Source organism: Brachionichthys hirsutus, chromosome 6 (genome assembly GCF_040956055.1).
Source record: "Brachionichthys hirsutus isolate HB-005 chromosome 6, CSIRO-AGI_Bhir_v1, whole genome shotgun sequence".
Lineage (NCBI taxonomy): Eukaryota > Metazoa > Chordata > Actinopteri > Lophiiformes > Brachionichthyidae > Brachionichthys > Brachionichthys hirsutus.
Window position 1 is genome coordinate 5227170 of NC_090902.1, and position 21141 is coordinate 5248310.

Below are 21141 nucleotides of genomic sequence, written 5' to 3' on the forward strand. Positions count from 1 at the left end.
CACAGATAAAAAATACTTTGTGGTTAAATACACCATATGTGGGACTGCATATTGCGTTTCAGCTTTCATTAAAGTTACATGCTGTAAATCAAATCTTGTTGAAAAGGACAGCAGGAGAGGCCGAGATAATGTTATGAAATAAAAACAGAGAGAGTTTATAATAAGCTCATTAGGATGCCGTCTGCAACAACACAGCTGAGTAGTGGACATTTGCCTGTTGTCTTCTTCTTGCTGGGAGGCCTGTTTAAAAAAGAGACCGCTTAGGGAATACAGCAAAATGAAATCTTATCACGCATTTATTTCTATTTCTCCACACAAATAATCCTATTGCCAACAAACTGTTTTTTTGGGGGGGGGGGGGGGGGGTTTGGTGTGGGGAGGTATTTATTAGGCATTTAGAGGAGTTTGCTAAGCTTGGATTGTAGCTGCAGGTGAGGTGAGACAGGAAGCTCCTTGGACTATGATGTTTGCAGATGACATTGTGATCTGCAGTGAGAGCAGGGAGCAGGTGGAGGAGAATGCTCTAGAAAAGGGAGGAATGAAGGTGAGTAGGAGTAAAACAGAGTATATGTGTGTAAACGAGAAGGTCCCAGGGGGAGCAGCGTAGTTACAAGGAATATACGTAAAGAAGGTAGAGGAGTTCAGGTACTGAGGGTCAACAGTGCAGAGTGATGGAGAATGAAGAAAGGAAGTGAAGAATCGTGTGCAGGCAGGCTGGAGCAGGTGGAGGAAAGTATCAGGTGTGTGAACTGCAAGATTTTGTATTGACAGCCAACGTTTGACCTTGTGTCATTTGGCCTTTACAGGTAAACTCATATGAGCCGTTAAAATAAGGAAGACGATGTAAGGGAACCTCCACTGCCTCCACCGTGGAGGTTATGTTTTTGTCTCCATTTGTTGGTTTGTCTCGTAACAGGATTATGAAAAAACCTGCTGGATGAAATTATTTAAAATCTGAAGATGGGTCTTGGTCTAATTTAGATCCCATTAAATTTTGAGAGCAATCCTGATACCCTTCTGGATAAAAAAAAAAAAAGATCTAAAATATTTAAATAGAATAAAAACAAGACTATTATTTTTGGTGCAAACCCAGCATAGCCTGCTGCACTTCAATGGCCATGAATGAAAAACCATTACTCACCTGATGCTAGAATCAACTCAATGAGTATCATGCAGATCAGCACTTCAACACGATGATGTCAGCTGAGCCCCGACCATTGATCCAGCTTCTCTGCACAAATAAAAGAAGCAACTGCATCACGTATCAGTATTGGTAAAAATGCAGGTTTGCACTTTTGATCGGAAGGGAAATATCTTTGTCATTGAAGAGATGATCAAGTGGGAATGGTAGTGAAATATCCGGATGGAGAATACAACCGATGGGATGGCAGCACGGGCAGTGGACATCTTTCCTTGCTTCTTTTGTTCTGCATAGAGCTTCCGATCACAGCTCACTGTGTGATGTGACAAAAGGAGGCAAGCAGGGAGAGATTCAGCGATCGATAGCGAGAGTTCAGTAAACAGAGGCCATGCTGTGCTCTTGTGCATCTCAACTTGCCTGCTGGATTTCAGAGACTGCCTATGGGTGTGTAGCTGCTGTGCCATTCTGAAAACGTATTAATCAATGAACTCGATGCCCTTTTCGTTAACAAATGTGCGTCTATCAAAAGACTACTCTAACCCAGGAATATTGTCTCAGGCACATGCACACACACGCGCACACACACCCGCACACAGAGGCGCACACACACCTTTTAATCAATGTCCTAGATTCATGGCAGTGTTTTTTTCTTGGTATATTTAAATATGTAAGCGTGCTAGCAAGATCATTGGCTAGCACACAATCTAGCTTTGAGGCAAAGCAAAAATATATTTCATATCTTATGGAAATCTTAAAGATGTAAATATGAGATGCACAACATTCTTCTGGATTAAATTATATGATTTTCTTTATGCTAGGAAGGCGAGATAACGCTTCATAACATTGTTTTGAAGGCAGCGGAAGCCTGAAAATCACAATTGCTCTTTTCTCAGGACGGACCCTGAGACGGCTGCTATATTGGCCCGCTCGTATTTTCATATGTTGAATGCTACCTGCGGCTGTGGTGTCAAATTTGATATATGTGTGATTGCATGTGTGTGTGTGTGTGTGAATGCCACTGGAGCACCTACTTGCCCTCCAGCAGTGTGTGACGGTTGCATCTGAATCAGCAGCAGAGAGAGACTGAGAGTTGGCGCGCACGTGTGTGTGCGTGTGTGCACGTGCGCGCGTGTGTCTGTGTGTGTTCCTTTACCTTCTAACTGGTGGCAGCTGAGTGACTGTGAGACTGCGGAACATAGCAGCAGGGAGGCGGTGATCCGTCCCCCACTAACCCCCATCAGGCAGAAAGCCAGGAGCCTGCTGCTGAAACGAGCCACACACATCAACATGCATCCACCAGCGGAACACACACATGCACTTTCATTACACAAACACGTACTGCCACGCGTCTCACCAACAGGCTTTCTGTGTACATACAGTGTTCAGCACATCCAGTGAAGCAGCGTCGCCAGTTCGTCGGACAGCCCATAATAGCTTTGTCACTTCTGCTAAGTGTCTATATGTGGGTGTAAAAGCTTTGTAAACGGTTGTTGGATTTATCCTACTGACAGAAGGATATGTTCACAATTACTGTACAGAATTAGTTCCATTTCAGTACAAGCACAGTACAAGTACAACCATCTGTCACAACCGATCCGTATTCTAATCTGAATGTCGCATCGCCGCAAACAAGAAAAGCATTAGGACTTCTTAGGCCGGGCCTTGATCTCTGAAATGAATTTCCTCATTTAGGTTCTTTTAATTTTCTACATTTTTCCCACCCAATCTGTCTTCCTCTCTAAAATGTTTTCCTTTTTCTAATTATCTAGATCAGTGGGTCCCAAGGCATCCCAAGATGAGATGTTTGTGGTCAAAAAATAATTTAAGGAATAAAGGAAACTATATTTGTCTCACCCAAATGACTTTTCCTGTTTTCTTTAGTGTGATACATTTAATTCTTTCACCTCTTTAATCCTCCACACATGCTTCAAACTAAGCAATCTAAAAGGAGAAAACTACGGTGGCCGAAACGGGCCAAACGCACTTCATAAAGAAAACGACTTCAAGAACAGTTAATGATCCGCACTACGAACGTTGTCTGAGGAAGAAACGCACCCGCTGTTCATCTTTTTAAAGGTGTCGCTATGTGCTCTTTTACTTTCATTATTATACATGCGACACAGTTCCTTCTTGTGCTGTGGCTGTTTACTGACGCTGGTGCGCCTTATTTTTAATGTTGCATTATGTGGGCGTGAACCGTCTGCAGGCATCTGCTGTAAAGAGTCACTTTATTATCACTGAACTATTCATGCAGTTTTTTTGAGCTGTGGGTTGAAGGACATCAGGCAGATGGACTTTTCTTCCCCTTTGCGAGTGGGGTGGGGGGGCACGTAGGTGTAAACAGGAATGCACAATTACAGAGAAGTCTTTGACCAAAAATGAAGTCTCTGCTTATTCAGTCGCCACCTCTTTCCATTCCTGCTTCTGTCTTCCCATTCCACCCTTTAAATCTCTGTCACTGCTCCCCTTTTCTTGTCTCTCTGCCCAAATTATGTCTTCGTTCTCGGTTGCACCTTGTGGCAGCTTCAATTCCGTGGGTCTGAGATTGGATTGGAACAACAGTCTGTATTTCTAAGGTAGGCACTGCACCCTGTGGAAGAAATGCATTTATTCCAGTAAATCCTTGTTATTTCCTTACATTTCAGGGATATTAAAGATAGTCTTGGTTTCCTTGGATTAATATATATGTACAGACACGGTGAATTTGATCTTCTGAGGAACTAACTGCACAGTTGAACTGCCTTTTCTCCTTTGCGCTGAAATTCCCTCAAATCTTTGTGAGTCATCATCTTCAGTTCCTTAGATTTGAATTTCACTGTTATTCCAGATTGCTTTTCCTCAAGTGGTCCAAAAAAAAAAAAAAGGCAACAGGAGGCAGATATCCTGTCTGAGAGTAGATCTGTCGGCCAATTTAAAGAGCGTGAAGCCAGAATACAGTCATGAGTCGGCGATGGTGAGTGCCGCTGTAGCCATAGCAGCAAGATGAGTATTGTCTGTGTCACTTTGTGGCTTGTCAGCGAAATCGCTGCTGGTTTTTCAGCATCTTTGGAAAACATGCAGTGCACACGCTTGACTGAGCAGTGCCGCATCCAATCAGGGCCATAAATAATGCATATTTAAAGCCTGACTCATGTTTTTGAAGTTAAAAGCAGGAGACAGACCCACCTAATGTCTTCCAGGGTGGGCTGATGCCTTCCAGCTTGACGCAGATATTCACCAACAAGTTGGAGATCATTGATATGTGTCGCATGATTTTTGGAAAACCTCATTTCCCTGTTGGTTTTTAATGTGTCTCGCATCCAAATTGGAAAGGTTATTTTTTTTCATGAATAGATGCCGTCCCGTCAGGTGCAGCGGTGTGTTCGTTTGTGGGTCAGATTAAAAGCAATGGCGATGCAACAGAATATAAAAGGGGAAAGAGCCGGAGAGTGGGAGGGATGTGCAGGGTATTGCTGATTTATACAATGCTCACCTACACTAACAGAGGTTTGTCTGAGGAAGACGAGGGAGGGAGGGTGAGAGGGATTAGAGGAGATAATGGGAGACTGGAGTAGAATGGAGATGTGGATGATTCATGTGAAACAGAAAAAGGAAACAAAAAAACCTATATGGCCAATACGAGGTTAAATAGAACAAGCCAGCGAGAATAATGAATGGAGGAGGAGGAGGAGGAGGTGGTGAAAGGTGCAAAACAGTCAGTAGGGAATCGTTCACTAAAATGTTCACACTGAAAAAACAACATTTCCTCGTGATTCATTTGGGGCTAAATTAGTTTTCAACAAACGATCCAGGCTGCAAAGGAAGCAGCGAGCTCGTCTTTAATGGCTTCATTTTGACACAGCAAAACAAAAAATTCAATCAGACCATTGTACTAAATGTGAGAAATTACTTTACCTTCAAGTTTTCACCAAACCAATGGTTTTTTTTTTTCAACATTTCAAGAGAAATGTTTGAACCTCCGCAAAACAAACGAAAGACACTAGCAGTTACTTTCTGTACAGATTCTATTTTGAGATTGTCTTCTTGGTAAATAAAGGATCACAGGCCATCGACGGTAGCTGAACTTTTTTGAGTCGAGCATACCTCAAAAAGTGCTCGGTACTTTTTTTTATTTTTAACAAAGCACAAACATCAATCATTAAGTGAAATGGTGCCTTTTGCTAGTAGAGACATTTGTTGTATTTTTTTTCCAGTTTCCATGGTTACAATTCTGGGCTTTATAAAGATTACCCATTAACTGTGAAATAGATAAAATGCTTGGTGCAGAGAAGGTAAGACACTGCAGTTAGGGAGGAATCCGAATGAGCAGTTAAAAATATGAATGTAAAAAAGAACGCAAGTGCATTTCCTGGTAATGCTTTGTTCCGCTGTGTGTGTGTGTGTGTGTGTGTGTCTCTGTCTGTCGGAGGTGGAGGTGGACGTTCAGATGCCCAGCTGCTGCCGTGGTAAAAGTTGTGAAATGAACAGAGAAGAAAGGAAGCGTCTGACAGCCCAGTAATCAGACACACGATTATCATGACCTGTGAACCTGGAAAAGCTTCTTCTCCCCTGAATGGTGCTTATTATTGTGATGTGTGTGTGTGTGTGTGTGTGTGTGTTGACGATGGTGCTTGTGTGTTTGTTTATCACATTCTTGTGTGAATGGGCTGCTTCCATATCTCCCACAAGCTCCATAAAGGGGATTGCCCCCTTTCAAATCTCTCCTCACATTCCCCTTGCTCTAAAAGTCGGTGAGAAAAAGGCTTTTTTTCTGTGCAAGGTGCTCTGAGTTTAATGGATTGGAATAATATAATAAAACTGCTAGGTTTAGCTTCTGTATCCTGCACAGAGGACAAACCCGGTCAGCGTGAATCTTAAATGTTAACTGGACATAAAGTAACGTTCCAGTCAATGGAGCTTCAAATTTGTTCCTCAATATCTCGGTTGATTATTGACCGATTTTTATGGAACTTGACACAGTCATGTGGGGTGGGGCCCTCTATCTTACCACTGAATATGATCTGGATCAGATCCGGATTGCGGATAGTGTTGAGATACAAAAAAAAAAAATCCGGATTTTCTCATTTACTAGAGACTTAAAGAAAAAATCAGATGTTGTAAAATATGTCATTCAATTCACTCATTTATGGATTCATCAGCTCTGATTCACTTTTACTTTTCATGGTTGGTGTATAAAGATACCAAGAACAATTTAAAACCTTTTGGTGATGATTCAGATCAGCATGTGGACGGTGTAAATCCAATTAGGAGAGGAATGAGCTGCTTGGAGGAGGTCTGCTCTCTCTGAGTGCTTTTCTAGTTTTAAAATAATCTGCACTCATGTTAAGGATTAATATGTTCCACATTGAATAGGTCAGATTTGTTTGGTCTCATTGCTGTAAAAACGAATATAAATGCAGCATTGACATTTACGTTGACTCGTTATTAATTTAGATATTAATGCTTTTATTTATTCGTACAGTTATGGAGCGACAGCTTTCACTTGATGCCACATTTCTAGTCGCGTCGTGAACCTCGGCTGTTCAGTCACTGTGAGAGACGCTGCAGCGATCCTGGATATAACAGCCTAAAATGAATAGCTTGACATTCTGGAACCGGTTGCAAGGCAACCAGCAGAGCGATCCAGGAGGTCCCAGACAAAAATAATAGTCCACCACATAACCCCATTTATAGGGGTTAGGAGATGAAGATACAACTTTCCATTTTGCAAGCTTTGGATGTGCTGGAATGGATTTGTGACCTTTGGACAGAGCCCTGTTAGCTGTTATGGTCTGCTTCAATCTTTCTGCTAAGCTGATTTTGTCGCCTTATAAGAGTATATGAAAATTGTTTGTCTTATAAACGTACATGTTAAAACGGATTAAAAACTACAAAGTGTATTTTTGTTCACAGAAGGGTAACAGCATTGTATTTGGTGTGGTTTGCTGCGTTGTTCTGAACATGCTCATTTTAAGAAGGTGTTGGGACCCAAAATAACCGTGTTGGATTTTGCTGGTCCGTCAAGAAAGCTTCACTCTAGCTATCATTTTATCTACTTTACTTTATTTACTCAGTATTTACAACAACAAAATGTACATGAATACCTGGATCAAGAAGCTACATGTACAGTATATAACATAATTATAACATTATTTCATGTTATAATAATTAATTGAATGCATTAATTCATGCTGATGTGGTTTAGGGATCAGGATAAGATACTCAGCAGATTCTTTTGTGTCCCCTCCCCCAGCTGCGGGGCGGCCCTCGTGGCCGGGATGCCACTGTGTGCCGTGCCATTGCACAGTGGATGGTGAGGGGCAGGAGGAGGGGACAGAGTGCAGGAGACCGAGAGGAGGCGGCTCCCACCAAGCAGGAGACATGAACCTCTGCTGGAACGAGATCAAACGCAAGTCCCACAACATTCGGTAAGAGGAGCATCGCAGCAATGTGACGGCCTGGGGGAACCAGCATGCACGAGAAAGTGGTTGCGTGGAGAAACTTAAGTGGAGATCGTTTATTCTGCAGTTTGATGGCTGTCTTAGAAGAAATAGAATTCCACTGTCTTCTGTGGCTTTGAAATGTTTCTTCACTATCACATCCTGACTTCCTGAATTTGCTGAGCAATTTGTTGCACATTAGCCAGACGTTTTTATTTATTTATTTTTATTAATGAACAATACGTGTGAATTAATTTAACTTTTAATTACTCTGGCAGTTTTCCTTTTGCGGTTTTGTCTGTGGGGAAATATGTATGCAAATATATGTAAGTGCATGCTCTGCCTCAGACACAGGGGAATGCAGACTAATGATGTCTAATATCTCCATATATTCTCTCTTATTTTGTTTGCTTTCCATTTCCCTCAAACAATTTCTGTTTCACGAACAGTTACCAGGCAATTAAAACAGAATCGTCTAATAATGAGGCGTCACACAGCAATGCATTTTTCAGCACTCCTAGTCAACAGATTAATTATTGATATCACATGGGTTATTACTACCGTTGCATAAGTTACACTTGAAAGATTTTCCTGCGCAAAAGAATTACAGGCCATTCATGTTGCTCTTGGATGCTTCATTTGGAAGTGTCCATAATGGCCGCATCATTTTGCTTTCTCTAATTTAACTGTTGTTCTCTTTAGACCGTTTACCCTTTAATTTGACCCTGATTTCTAGCGTGAAGGGGGTGTTAAGAAATCGTACTCGTTAAACTGCTCCAGACGGTTTCCCCTGCAGTGCTGCGTAAGGAGATCGCTACAGATATCCTGGAGCGGCTTTTTATACCCAAGCTGCACTCTGACTTCACCATCCTGAGAAAGAAGGGAGGGGAGCATGTAGGAAGCAGCCGAGGAAGGGGTAGAGATTCTTCATATGTCAGTCTCTCCTTTTCTTCCTTTTCTAAACAAATCCGTAATGGAGCTGTTTTCCACAGGAACCTGGTGCCTTTTTCCTGCAATAGGAAACCCCAGATGCAGCTCTTCTTCATCCATTTTCATGACATATTAAGTGGACAGCGTAACATGAATATTTCAGTATCTCCTTGAAAATATTTCCAATAGATGTTGTTGAAATATTTTGAAAGCGAAAAAGAAGACATTTGACCTGCTGCTGCTGGTGGTTGTGGATCAGGGGACAATTAATATTTGTGTAAAAAAAAAAAAAAAATCCTTCTTGGCAAGCCCTTGATTTTGGTGTAACATGTTAAACTCAGCCTGAACTGTGATGGACTAAACCAGCATCGATGAATGATAAATGAGTTTTCTGACATTTGATGAAGGCACCCATTTCCTCCTATCTCTAAAAACACCCCAGATTCTTAGCAAATTTAGGCACAAGGTTGAAAGAGAAAACATTTATTCTATAACTGCTTACAGACGCGGTGACGCAGGGACGTTATCAGTGTGACACAGTGCAGCTCAGCTAATTGGACTCAGCGCTGATAACAGAAGGTTCGGGGCTTCATCACTTTTTTTGTCATGTTCTATGCAAAGTAGGTAGTGTCATCACACTGTGAGCCACACACATGCTAACTGCGTAGCATGTGTTATCAACCGAAATAACAGTGCTTTAATGTGATTGGAAAGCCATGCACAAACAAACGCTTCGATGTGCTCAGTATCTAGTTGTGGTTTGATGTTTTATGCAAGATTGAGGTAATACCCCGAACGAGTTGACCACAACACTGTGCTGCATTGAGCCTGCCGTAATCACAGCTGAATCCTTATGGATGCACAAAAGCGACTTTTATTCCCGCAAGCGTATTGCTGAGGTCATTCAGCCATCTGAAACTACTGGGGAAGAAAATGGGATATGAGAATGCGAATGTGTCTGAGAATTTACTGCGCTATTTACTCAAGTTGTTGAGTTATTGTTTGATGTCTGTGTAATTCCTTCCGATGACAATTGAGGTAATTATCTGGCACCCCTTTCTCATTTCATCCTTAATATCCACTTGAATTAAACATTTGTCTTAATTTTAGAAAAGGGAAAAAAAATTGCATAAATTACAGCTTCCCCTAATGCTAATCTGACCATTTTCCTGGAGTAGTTCATCATTTACAGAACGGGACTAACTAGCAGTTAGCGTATATTTAGGAGTGAGATCAAGGCACGTTTCATTCCCGTTGTTGCACTTACATACTATACACACACAACTGCACTATGCTGAGTCATCACAAATGTCATGTTGCCACATGATGAAGTTCTATGTATATATGCATGAGTTCTTCAGATGCATTTTACATGCTATATGCCTGACTGTGCTGTAGAACACATTAGGAACTATAATAGGCACTGCTGAGTTTTTGGGCCACGCTGCACCACTGTTTGAGCTGCAGGGAATTCCCACTGGGACTAATGTGGGTGTCTCAGTGGCATGTTTAGAATATTTTGCTGCATGGCTCAAATAACTGCAGGGAACCAGCCACCCACATTCAGTGTCTGTCTAAGGTCAAAGGGAGACCTCAGTCTGTTTTTGTCTCTATAATTTCATTATCGCTCCTTTTCACCAGTATAGATATCTGTTGATACTGTCCACAGTCCATGTCCATTCGCTTTCCAATTCAATCGGTGCTACAGAATATTACCTCTCCTCTTCTCCTCTGCTGTTACTATTATTCTCCTCCATTCCCACCTTCTCTTGCTAGCGCTTCCCTCCCGAGGCAGACGAGGCTGAGTGCTATGCCCTTTGGCTGGTCTGCGCTCCACTTTCCATATTCAAATACTGTTAAATTACAAGACTTACTATGCTCCAGTTACATGTTGATGATAATACTAGTGTCCAAGGTCATGGGTGGAATGCTTAAAGAGGTTCGCTGTAAGAAGTCAAGTGTAGAGTGAATCTATCATTTTCTTGTTTGAAGGAATGGATTTAACTTTTTAGATTCGTTGAAAGGCAGCGTATTCCCAGGATGCTACCCCGATATTTGGTGAGTCCCCCCCCAAGAGAGACACGTGATGTCAGTAATGATAATTGTTTATTGTTGCAGATGATATGATAATTATTCTGTCAGAGAATATTTGTCGCTTGGGCTCTTTCGGGTGATTGTGATAGAAGTTCCTCTAAGAAACAGCAGGATAAATTGTCATAATCTGGAATCCGGTGGCGGTGGTGGCTGATGACTCTGCTGGGACCAATGAAGCTGACGAGAGAGAATCGCATGTAAAAAGATAGCAGTAGTAAAAGTGTCAACAACTTCAACCAGCTGATGTGAACACTGAAAACAGGTTACAGACATGGAAGGAATTTCATTTTGAGCTGCATGACAAATATTTCGAATTTTAGATTTTCCCTGAGTTTCCATTTCTAAGCAAGTGTCTTTTTTTTAAAGTCTTAATTCGTTAATTTAATCAGCCGTCTATGTGTATAGGTGTGTGTGTGTGTGTGTGTGTATGCATGCATGCATGAAGTGGATATTAAACAGTAGTGAAGCTGTGAGCACTGAACCTTCACAGCCATCATCTGGGGCGGAAACATCGGAGGTGGTCTTGCACAGATGAGAGACAGTTTGGTCTACGGTGTCTGTTTGACTTGCAGGAAGGGTAATCAGATTTGTGCGAAGACTATTTCCAGGCATGCATGAATGGTCTATTTGGAGCTCATCAAATCCCCGAACAGTGAAAACATTGTGTTGCAGCTCAAGAAAAGGAGAGCTCCAAGATGGGAGACACGTTTCCTGTTTATTTGGAGAAGTCAGAGTAAGATAGCCTTACACTCACAGAGCGCCATATTCCACAAACGACACCAAAGCAGGAAAATATTTAGGTTCTGTCGTAACCTAACAATTCTTCATCTGGGGCCAGTTTCATGAAGCAGGTTTAAAAAAATTAAAGAAGCATTCATTTGTATTCGTATTCAAGATTCTCATAAGCAGACTGGAATCCTTGAGCCGTGCAGCTTGCTTTGTCTGTTCAGATAACGCTAAAATTAAAACTTAATTTGTGTCTTTTAAATACCAGTAGTGCATGCACAATTAAGAAATACATTAATCAGTGTTAGATAATTGCTGTTCTTACTCCATCCATGTGAAAGTTAGCGTAATGCTAGTTAGTAGGCATCGTTTGTGTGGTTTACTGATTCTGTTATTTGGGGGATTAGATTTTTAAATGCAATTACCTTTTAATTTTTTCAATTAGTTTCTATTTTTCTCATTCAAAAATTGGCAACCATTCTGCACCATGGTGCTGTGAAGGATCCGTTACAGGCGAGTGCTACTCAGGAACATTGGATGTTATGAATCTCAGTATTTTCAACAGTGGGAAAACTGCATGCCTCGGTGGCTGACTTGTTCCTCAGCCAATGTATTTCCCACAAATGATTTTGACAGCTTTTTTAAAGAGACGCTATAGGCAAGACGTCTATAATACTGTGTCTCCACCACAGGAGTAGTACCTGAATGCATCACATTCGACACGATTCACCCCTTCAGCGCAGAAAAGCCAAAAGAAAAGCAGGAATATAGAGAAATCCGGGGAAGACGGGAAAGCATGAACAAGCAGTTTGCCGCTATCACACCACATAATTTATTAATGTTGAAGTTAAACTTTCAGTTACATCCTGCTGCTATTGAATATTGTGAGTGCATGTAACAGCTTCACCAGTTCAGCCACATGCATGCAGTCCAAACGTGGGATGAGACGCTGCCCCGGGGATATTTTTGTTTTTAGGATCCTGGAGTTTTATGTTGACTTTTCATCACACCGGGATACGATTGGGCTACTGTCATGTGATTAGAGCCTGACATCTAAATGTATATGTGGCTCCATAGAACACAGATGCCAAAGGAAAGGAGAGTCTTGTTCTTTTTTGCACCAGTTTAATCCTCTCTGCGTCTTCCTTCGTAATTTCTCTGGTAGAATTCACAACCAATCTACAAAGGAGGAAACATGTTTTTTTTACATGGGGTAGATCAGCTTGTGCACTTTACACACTAATGGTAAAACAATATATATATATATCTGATTTTTATATTATTGACCTTACAAAATGAGCTTGGATGCTAGGAAACCTTGATCTGAACCAGACAATGTTCGATGATTTCCAGCTGAAGCAGAAATAATACAATAATTTACAGAAATTGCCCTGCTACCCATGCAGCTTGTTCCCATGCCCAAGCATCATTGCCCACCGTTAACTGGCAAACAATCTAACCAGTGCATACTGCGCCACATTTTCTGTTGGTGCTACTCAATAAAAACTCTCTAGTGGTCTGCTAGTGGAGCGCTTTAAATGTTTCAAAGAGTTTCAGATGGATCACAAATGAGCTTTCTGGATTGACTTGAACATGGCCTGCAGCAAAAAGGAATTCTTCAAAAACATTTCAGGCCCCTTGTTTCATGTGTGAGAAAAAGCATCTTTGAACAGCGTTGTATTTTGGTGCAGATGTCTTGTAAACGCGCTCTCTGACAGAAATCCTGCTCTTCTTTTTGCATCTTTTTCTAAAATGTCCTACATCTGCCCGTACAACATAAAGTTATCCTCATAACTGATTATAACTTTATCACTATTTAAAATAAAAGCCATTGACATCATCATTCACCGCAGTCGAGCTTCGTTCTACTCCTTTCTCTTCTTATTGTCATCACCACCGTGCGTTCCAGGTAACGAGTTATTCTCATTCGACGCAAAGTTGAACATTGATTCTTAACAAACGAGCCAAGAGCGACAACATGACAGACGTGTCACATGAATCTCCTTTGTGCTGAGGCTTCCGCCGGGTGGCATCTCTTGAGGTATTAAAGAAAAATACATATAGACACACCTTTTTATTGCATACCCTTTCAATTATATACAGTGCTGAGGTGTCAACATCTTCTATCACACACCCTCGCACTTTTTGCCAGCTCAACATCTCTGCAGACAGACGGAAGGAAGAAAGGGTTTGGAAGCATGGCGGTGCACAAAGCCTCGCTGAGCCCTGGGGCGACGCGGCAGCTCGCGCGTCTAATCCAGCAGAAACACCGCTCCTATATCTGCTATGCATTCATTAATCATCGAACAGACCCCTAAGCCTCTCTCTAGAATCTGTCTGACTGATTTGGGATTTGGGATAATTTCTGTTTGACAATGTTATTAAATTTGGATGTCAGCTGTCAAGAAATATGTTCATGCAACAGTAATAAGCATGCGAGAGAGTTTTCCAACTGTGAGAACCAACATGGAGTCGCACTGAATGCAAAACTTGATGTCTAAACACCAATCCAATTTCATATTTACACCCTAAACATGATTAGGATTCTTGTCCAAACAGTTTTCAGCTTGTAGCAGTTCAGTGTCCTTATCGAGGACGCCCCGAAGTTGGTTCTGGTTCACCCTTGCATTCACAACAATTGTTTGGTCTCTCTAATGTCGGGCTGCATATTTTATCTCCTTTTGAATAATTTGCTTAGAGGACAATCAGGAAATGAATAAGTCTGCCACAATGCTTGTTATTTTGACAACCGATTTCTTGCATCTATTAATTTATCTGCACTGTTATTGCTGCTGTTGTTGTCAAGCCAGTTTATTTAGGAGTTGGAGGGAGCGCGCGCACACACACACACATCACATTACACATCAAAAGAGGGCCACAAATTCACTTTATGGTGCAATAAACCTAGAAACCAGATTTTCTGTTTTTGTAAGCAGAAAATAATGATAGATTAATTGAACATTTATTAATCCCTGGAGGAAAATTTAGAAAGTAATGTCACAGTTAGACACTAATTTTCTGTGACAAGGCAGACAAAACGAAATATTCGTTTCGGGCCTCACAATATATGTTTGCTGGTGGAAATATATTACCCATTTCATGGGAATGTAAGAAAGCAGACGACCAACAAATAGAATGTTGTCTTTTCCTTTAATCATTTGTGTTGCATAATCTAAATAACATTGAGTTAAACGAAACTGAATCTAAACCTCATTAAATTCTAATCACTTCTAGGATGAGCTCGGGTCCATCTCTGGTGAAAGATGCACTCGATGCCATCCATTAGACCAGAACACAGCTGAAGTAGAGAGAATATTACATTTATCAACAGTTAAACAGTTAAAAAAAACTATTAACAATAATGGGATTAAAGGTCTAATGGATTTATAAATAGGCAAGTGATTGCTTTTAAATGTAGAACTATGAAAGGTGACGACATTTCAGTGCTGTCTTCTCATCTTGTTCCTAAAAGTGGCCAAGAATCAAATAATTCTGCTCCTTACAAAGCTAGACGAGTCCCCTAACTGTCCCTTTATTTAGGCCTAACCCAGTCAGCTCTTAAACCAGTATCGTGTTTCCACTACAGACAGACTAACATCACTCTGCCTCTGGAAAACCCTTTAGCCTGGCCTCCCCAGGGTTCTCTGATTCAATTACCACAACAAGCTCAGCTAAAGGGGCAGCAAGAGGTGAGGGGACATCATGGTCTGTTTCACACCGCAATCCTGACATAGGGGGAACTGAAAAGCGTATCACTTTTAAAACGTGCACTTACAAGCTTGAGTTCCCCCTTTGCCCTCCGTCGTTTTCCCTTCTTATGCTTCAATGCTTTCCGCCGGTGCTCTCGCACCGGGCAGCCGTCGTTTTCCAGCATCCATGCTTCCCTGATTCGCTTCCCTTTTTAATGTGACATTACTGAGCGTTGAGATCATAACTTCATTCCTGGACTTCTTCATCAGCAGGGCAACTGTTGACCCCTATGTTTTGTAGAATTGCAAACGTGCAACTCCTTGTATTTGAATCTATCCGGACCTTAACTCATTGAGTGCCGGCCATTTTCATCTCAGCTATATGCTGAGTGCCCCAGTTTTCGTTCATTTTGCCCGATTTTCTTTCATTCTTTTCTATGACTATGCAAACGCCAAACCTACCAAATGAAAGATTAAAGTCTCTTCTTTCCTCAGGAAAAAACAATGTGTTACTACCATTTTTTGTTCTGGAGTTATTCGCAGGGTTGGGAGGAGGCAGATTTCAATATCAGGGTTGGCAGTGAATGGATTATTTAAAAAAACAACATCTTTAGAAGTCAATGGTATACAATGAGTTAAAATTGTTTGTCACACTTTGTGAATACTTTTATTCGACCGTCTGCAGATGTGAGGAGAGAAACTGAGACTGTTGGGTACTCTGTCTGATTCTACCTCTCATCATGTCTGATGTGACGGTGCTGGCAAATTGTGACATGCTGAAATAATGACATTTGAGTGCTGGTTGCTGGTGTGTAATTGAAACACAGCTATGCTTTCATGCTGCCGCAACCTAACCCTCACCACTTTAATACCAGCTGTGTTACCGAAACAAGCGCAACGCTTCCTGTAGGCAGCTCTCGTGCTGCTGGCAGGCGGCAAACAGATAAATTCAGTTCTCTGTGCCTGATTTAGTCTTTTAAACCTGCTGCAAGTCTGTTTTGCAGCTTTTCTTTTATATGCCATAACATCCAGACAAGCTGAAATTGCTTATGCATTTAATTTAAAACTGTTGCAGATTTACTGTAGGCGAGAGACTATTATGAATCGCTCTGTGTGTTAATTATCATGTACTTGAAAGTCAGTGATAATGTTCAAATACATAATACAGTTCCTGCGAAACACAGAGAAGTATTTTAAAATGTATTTTAAAATGTATATCTTCTTGCAGCTTGCAATCAGATAAAAAAAAAAATTCTAACAACATTTCTCTGGCAACACCCGAAAGGTTGACTTTTGCACAATTGTTATTACCGTCCCATAATGCAATGCAAAGGAAATGTTCACTGCTGTGCTAAATAAGACATATACATATTTATGTAACAACATTCAACTCATAAAGCCCTAACTAATTTTATATTAACAAGATTCACAGTCAAAAACATTGGATGGCTGGCAAACAGTAAAAATATAATCAGGAGGCTTTCGAGCGATCCGGGCATGCAGAGTCAAAATATGCATGTAAAATATATTAAGATTCCCACGAACAAATATCTGCTGCAGGGAATAGGAAGTGAAATGAGATGATAGTCTGCAAATAATCATGAAGTTCCTGAAGCTAGTGTGTTCCGGTTGTGATGAGGATGACAAACTGAAAGATTACAATCTGTGCTGAAATGTATTTCACACGTAAGCCAATCAGAATTGAGTATTCGCCAAAACCAAAGGACTGTATTGATGACATTTTAGATTGTAGATGTTATCAGCGCTAATTCTGTTCAACCTTACGGGTAAAGGAGGGCAGTGACCCAACGTGCATGGTGTTTGGTTGGTTTGTTGGAGTGTGTTGCTGTTTGTACTAACTCTGTGTGTCTATGTGTGTGTGTGTGTGTGTGTTCCCAGGGTGCGGTTAGAGGCCTCCTCAGACAACAGCGGGAAGCTGCAGCTCTCTCTGCAGGAGATCATAGAATGGCTGACGGCGAAGGATGAGGAGCTGTCAGAGAAGCTGCCCATCGGAGGTGACGTGGGGGCCGTTCAGCACCAGAGGGAGTTCCACCAGGTAATGTGGATGATGAAAGCTCCTCCGCCTACCTCGCCGATCGAAAGCTGTGTCCATATAGGGGCGATTTGAAAAATGATGTGGAACCCAGGGTCATGTAAAATGACCGGTGCAATGCATTTGGCGCTGTCATTGCGAGGTGTGAGGCTGGGAAGGGGCGCGATTCAGGAGGCAGTGCCTTCAGGGTGTGATAAGTGTTGTTGCAGGGGACAGTCAATACGATAAAGGAATGCATCAAACAGTGGAGCATTATGAGTTGCACACTTTATCAGAGCAACCACGAAAGCTGATAGAGAATACAGCATTCGGAGTTCGCAGATAACGGACCGCGTTTATGTGCCGGCTGCTTTTGTAGATACTATGTAATAGATATTGATCCCTGCCGAGTTTTATGTCCCACATGAGACAAGTCTCGGCAGGTGAAACTTTTTCCAATTTCAGCTGTCATTGATACCATTGATATGTGGCTTTATTGCAATGTGTGTGTTGGGTAACCCAAGGAGTGCCTCTGATGGTGTAAATAAGCTTTAATGGGAATGAGTAGCTTATTGAATTTTTTATAAATATAAAAAAATAGAAGAGAATTAAAAATCGACCCTGCTGTGTTCATTTATGTCTCTTTTCCTGTCAGAAATAGTCTTATTTTTATTTTTAATCTCACCTTGTGTTGAATCCTCCTGCGTCCCATTGCTGTAACACAAACGAATTCCATGACTCATGCTGACCGGAGGATTCTTTACAAGTCTCTGATTGAACATTTTCTTTTCAGTGGTTTCCTTTAAACTAGTTCTAAGCATTTCATTTATATCCGTTTCTTTACTTGAGTGTTTCGCTCATAAGTAGAGTCACATCGTAGAAGACAAATCAAGCCAACTCAATGACATTGAAACGAATATAAGGTCGCAAATTGACTTCTAAATGTTGGTTGACTGACCGATCGGTCAGCTAACCGGTTAGTTGTCCAATCTCTAGTTAACTCCTTTCTCATTGGCAGCTTTGGCATGCACAGTTAGTCGCAGTTAGTCGCAGCTGCACAAAGAGCAATGCTTGCAGCACACAATCTGCACAGCACAAGCACAGCAGTGATTTCAAAATCCCCTTCGACTCTTTGGTAATTAAACAGATCCACTATAGAATTAGCCGTTTCACCTGAGTTCCCGCCTCTGGGAGTCCCTGATGCCGATCAGTCTGCAGCGATGTGTGTGTCAGAATGAGAGGCAAGATTGCTTCAGACCGATAAGCCTTGCAGCCACTTTAACTCTTTTTGCAGTATTACATTTTAAGGATTAGAAAGCAACCGGTGGAGTTGCTGACAACGGAATGAGCCATGTTCTCCTCTCAGATAATTACTCCGTGGTTTAGTGCCTTGCACTGGCCAGTAAATCCCTTCAGGGCACAGAAAGGCACACAAGCCGGCATGGTCAGAGGTTGAACCTTTATTGATCCGCACTTGCTTGTCATTCCAACAACTATGTCCATCTACATATTGATGTCTGTGAACCCCCAATGCACCATTGAAGGCTTGGGGGTTATATTTTCTCTCAGGATGACTGGTTTTGAACGGATTCACCAGGACACAGACTGAGTGACATTTATGGTGTGTCGACACGCTCAGGGGAAGCTCGGCAGAGTTTTGCATCGACTCGCTCAGAGATAATGAGTGTTACATTTCTTTGTTAGCGCACTCTTTGTTTTTCCAGGTGAGCGTTCCAATTTAAATTCCGCATTCTTTAAGAGTTGGACAGAATTATGGCTGGCACGCATTGTGGTGATGCTAATATTTGCGCTGCGATTGTTGCTACGGGGGAATTGTTCTATCCTGCCAGGAGGCGACGAGACTCACGGGAGAGCAGTCACTCAAGAAGTGTTAGTGCAAAGACACACTTTGGAGAAGAGGTCGGAATCAATGTAGCTCCTCATCCAAGACATGGAGGACAGTGCAAACACTCCTACATGAGTATGAGACTCCTCTGGTGGATTTGCTTCAGCTAATGAGGAGCTGTATGAATTGAGACTATATGCCTCTTTCTTTCTTTTGACCCCTGCGCCGTAAATACCCAATGAATTAAAGCACCCGTGTGGATGGAGCGCATGCGCATTGAGCGTTTCAGGCTCCAAACCTGCATCGATGCTCACACAGCCTCTCGTTACCGGTAGCCTTCAGCCAGCTTGAAAGCTCTGCCTCATGTCGGATCATCAGACACTGTTTTATCAGACTAAATTAATTCCGAAAGTTGACAGAATTATTGAACCTTTAAAGACTCGATATTGCAGCTGGTTTACAAGGGAAACTAGAAAAGCGCTCCGCGAGGGTTAATCGGTGTTGCTGTGCATTTGTAACTGATTTTTGAATCCGTAATTGAGGTTTTTAATGTTAAAATTAAATATTTTTTACTGACTCCACGCTGGATCCGATCCGGATGAAATTCGGTGGTGAGATAAAGTGGTGACATTTCGAAGCTCCAGTGACTGCAATGTTACCGAAAGTTTCAAAGTGATCCAGAATCCAGGATCTGTTGTGGAACATCACCAAAATGTAATCATCTGTTCCGGTGTGTTTAGACACCCGCTGGAGTGACGGGAACAAAACTCCCAGGATGTCGCCTACAAAATATTTTTATGTTGTAGCACCGTGGGCTGTGTTGGGCAGTAAAGTAGGTAAAGGTAGGAAATGCCCAGCGAGCATCGTGTAAATGTTGTACTGCTAGGAGGAGAATCTGGGGCAGTAGCCAAAGCACAGCAGCGTATCATTAGCATTATGTTGGGAATAAAACAATATTGAGTTTCCCGTAGTTGCAGTTGTATGTGAAGAGCAGAGCGGTTCAAATCGATGCTCCTTAGACTCTTACTTCTGTCTCAGTGGAATCGGAGAGACGTTACCAGGGTTACGGGTTCTTCTGATCTTTTGATCTGTTTTTTGTGGAGTGTGTGTGTCAACACAAATCCCAGTTCCTGACACACACACACACACTCCACTCTACTCCACATACACGGCAGCTTTCATTCATACACAGTTGGCTTTCTAAGTAGAGGAGTGTTTCTATCTTGCCAGTTTGTGCTAAAAGGAAACTTGCATGGACAGATGAAGGTTTCTGGCTCCTGCTAACCCGACACCAACGTCCAGCTCAGCCTCCCGATCATTAGCACAACATAACATTATCCTGCAGCCGCCTCTGTCCCTCGCCCTATTAGTTTCTCCTTTCTCCTTGCACAGTCCACTTTTTTTCTAGAATCCTCTCTGTTTTTCATGTATTAAATCCACAGCTCCTGTTCTTTCTTCCCAGAAGTATCCCGACACCGATGCCGCTCCACTCTCCATTTTCAACAGAGCAATCCTTTATTAACTCAGAAGCCTCGGCTTCCCCGAGCGTCTGGACGCTCTGAAACTTTTCTGACAAAGCAAGGAGAGAAATTGTGTCCCAGTTTTCTATGGAGGATTAAAGCATTTTAAGAAATGTGAATTATTGATCTTGAGTGGATTCACTCTGATGTCGTTATTGTGCGTGGGATGAGCTCCCTCTGTGTTACATTGTGTGTGTGTGTGTGTGTGTGTTTGCAAGTCTATTGGTTTTTCAGGACGGTTACTTAATGCGTATTTGGGTTAGCGATATTTGGTGTGAAGATATGTTTGGTCTTTTTGGTGTTGGGACGAAAAAGCATTTCCCTCGCTGAAAAGGGGGGAAAAAAAGAAAATGTATCCTCCGCTGTGTTGTCAGTGCTTCCTTCAGGCGGACCCCCCACAGGGATGAGTACAAGGAACATCAACATGTTTAGACGGAGACGACGAAGTCATTTCCTCCCTCCGATTTATTTTCTACAGCATCCATAATGCATCTTAATCTGATCTGAAGGCTTTGCTCCTAATGTTCCCTCAGCCAAAGATGAAACCTCTCAGTGTGAAATTTAACTGAAATTAAAGTTTGAACATGACGGCTGGCTCAGGCAATCTGCGGCTCAGCTCCTCTTTGGGCTGCAAAGCAGCTAAAGATAGGATGGAGAGAGAGGAGAGGACGCAAAGAGGGTAAAGGAATACGGAAAGGAAGGAAGCGAGGAAGTGTGAGGAGAGACTTTATAATTAGACTCTGG

General features: G+C 41.9%; 1 protein-coding gene across 1 annotated transcript in view; it reads left to right on the plus strand.

Annotated features, from left to right (window-relative positions):
• Window positions 1-5587: 5587 nt before the first annotated feature.
• The window catches only part of drp2 (dystrophin related protein 2), a 44803-nt gene continuing 29249 nt past the window's right edge, over window positions 5588-21141 (plus strand). Inside the window, exons 1-3 of the mRNA XM_068740679.1 lie at window positions 5588-5696; window positions 7374-7548; window positions 16899-17055. Coding sequence (XP_068596780.1) covers window positions 5657-5696; window positions 7374-7548; window positions 16899-17055 — 372 coding nt within the window. The 5' untranslated portion in view covers window positions 5588-5656. The remainder of the gene's footprint in view (window positions 5697-7373; window positions 7549-16898; window positions 17056-21141) is intronic.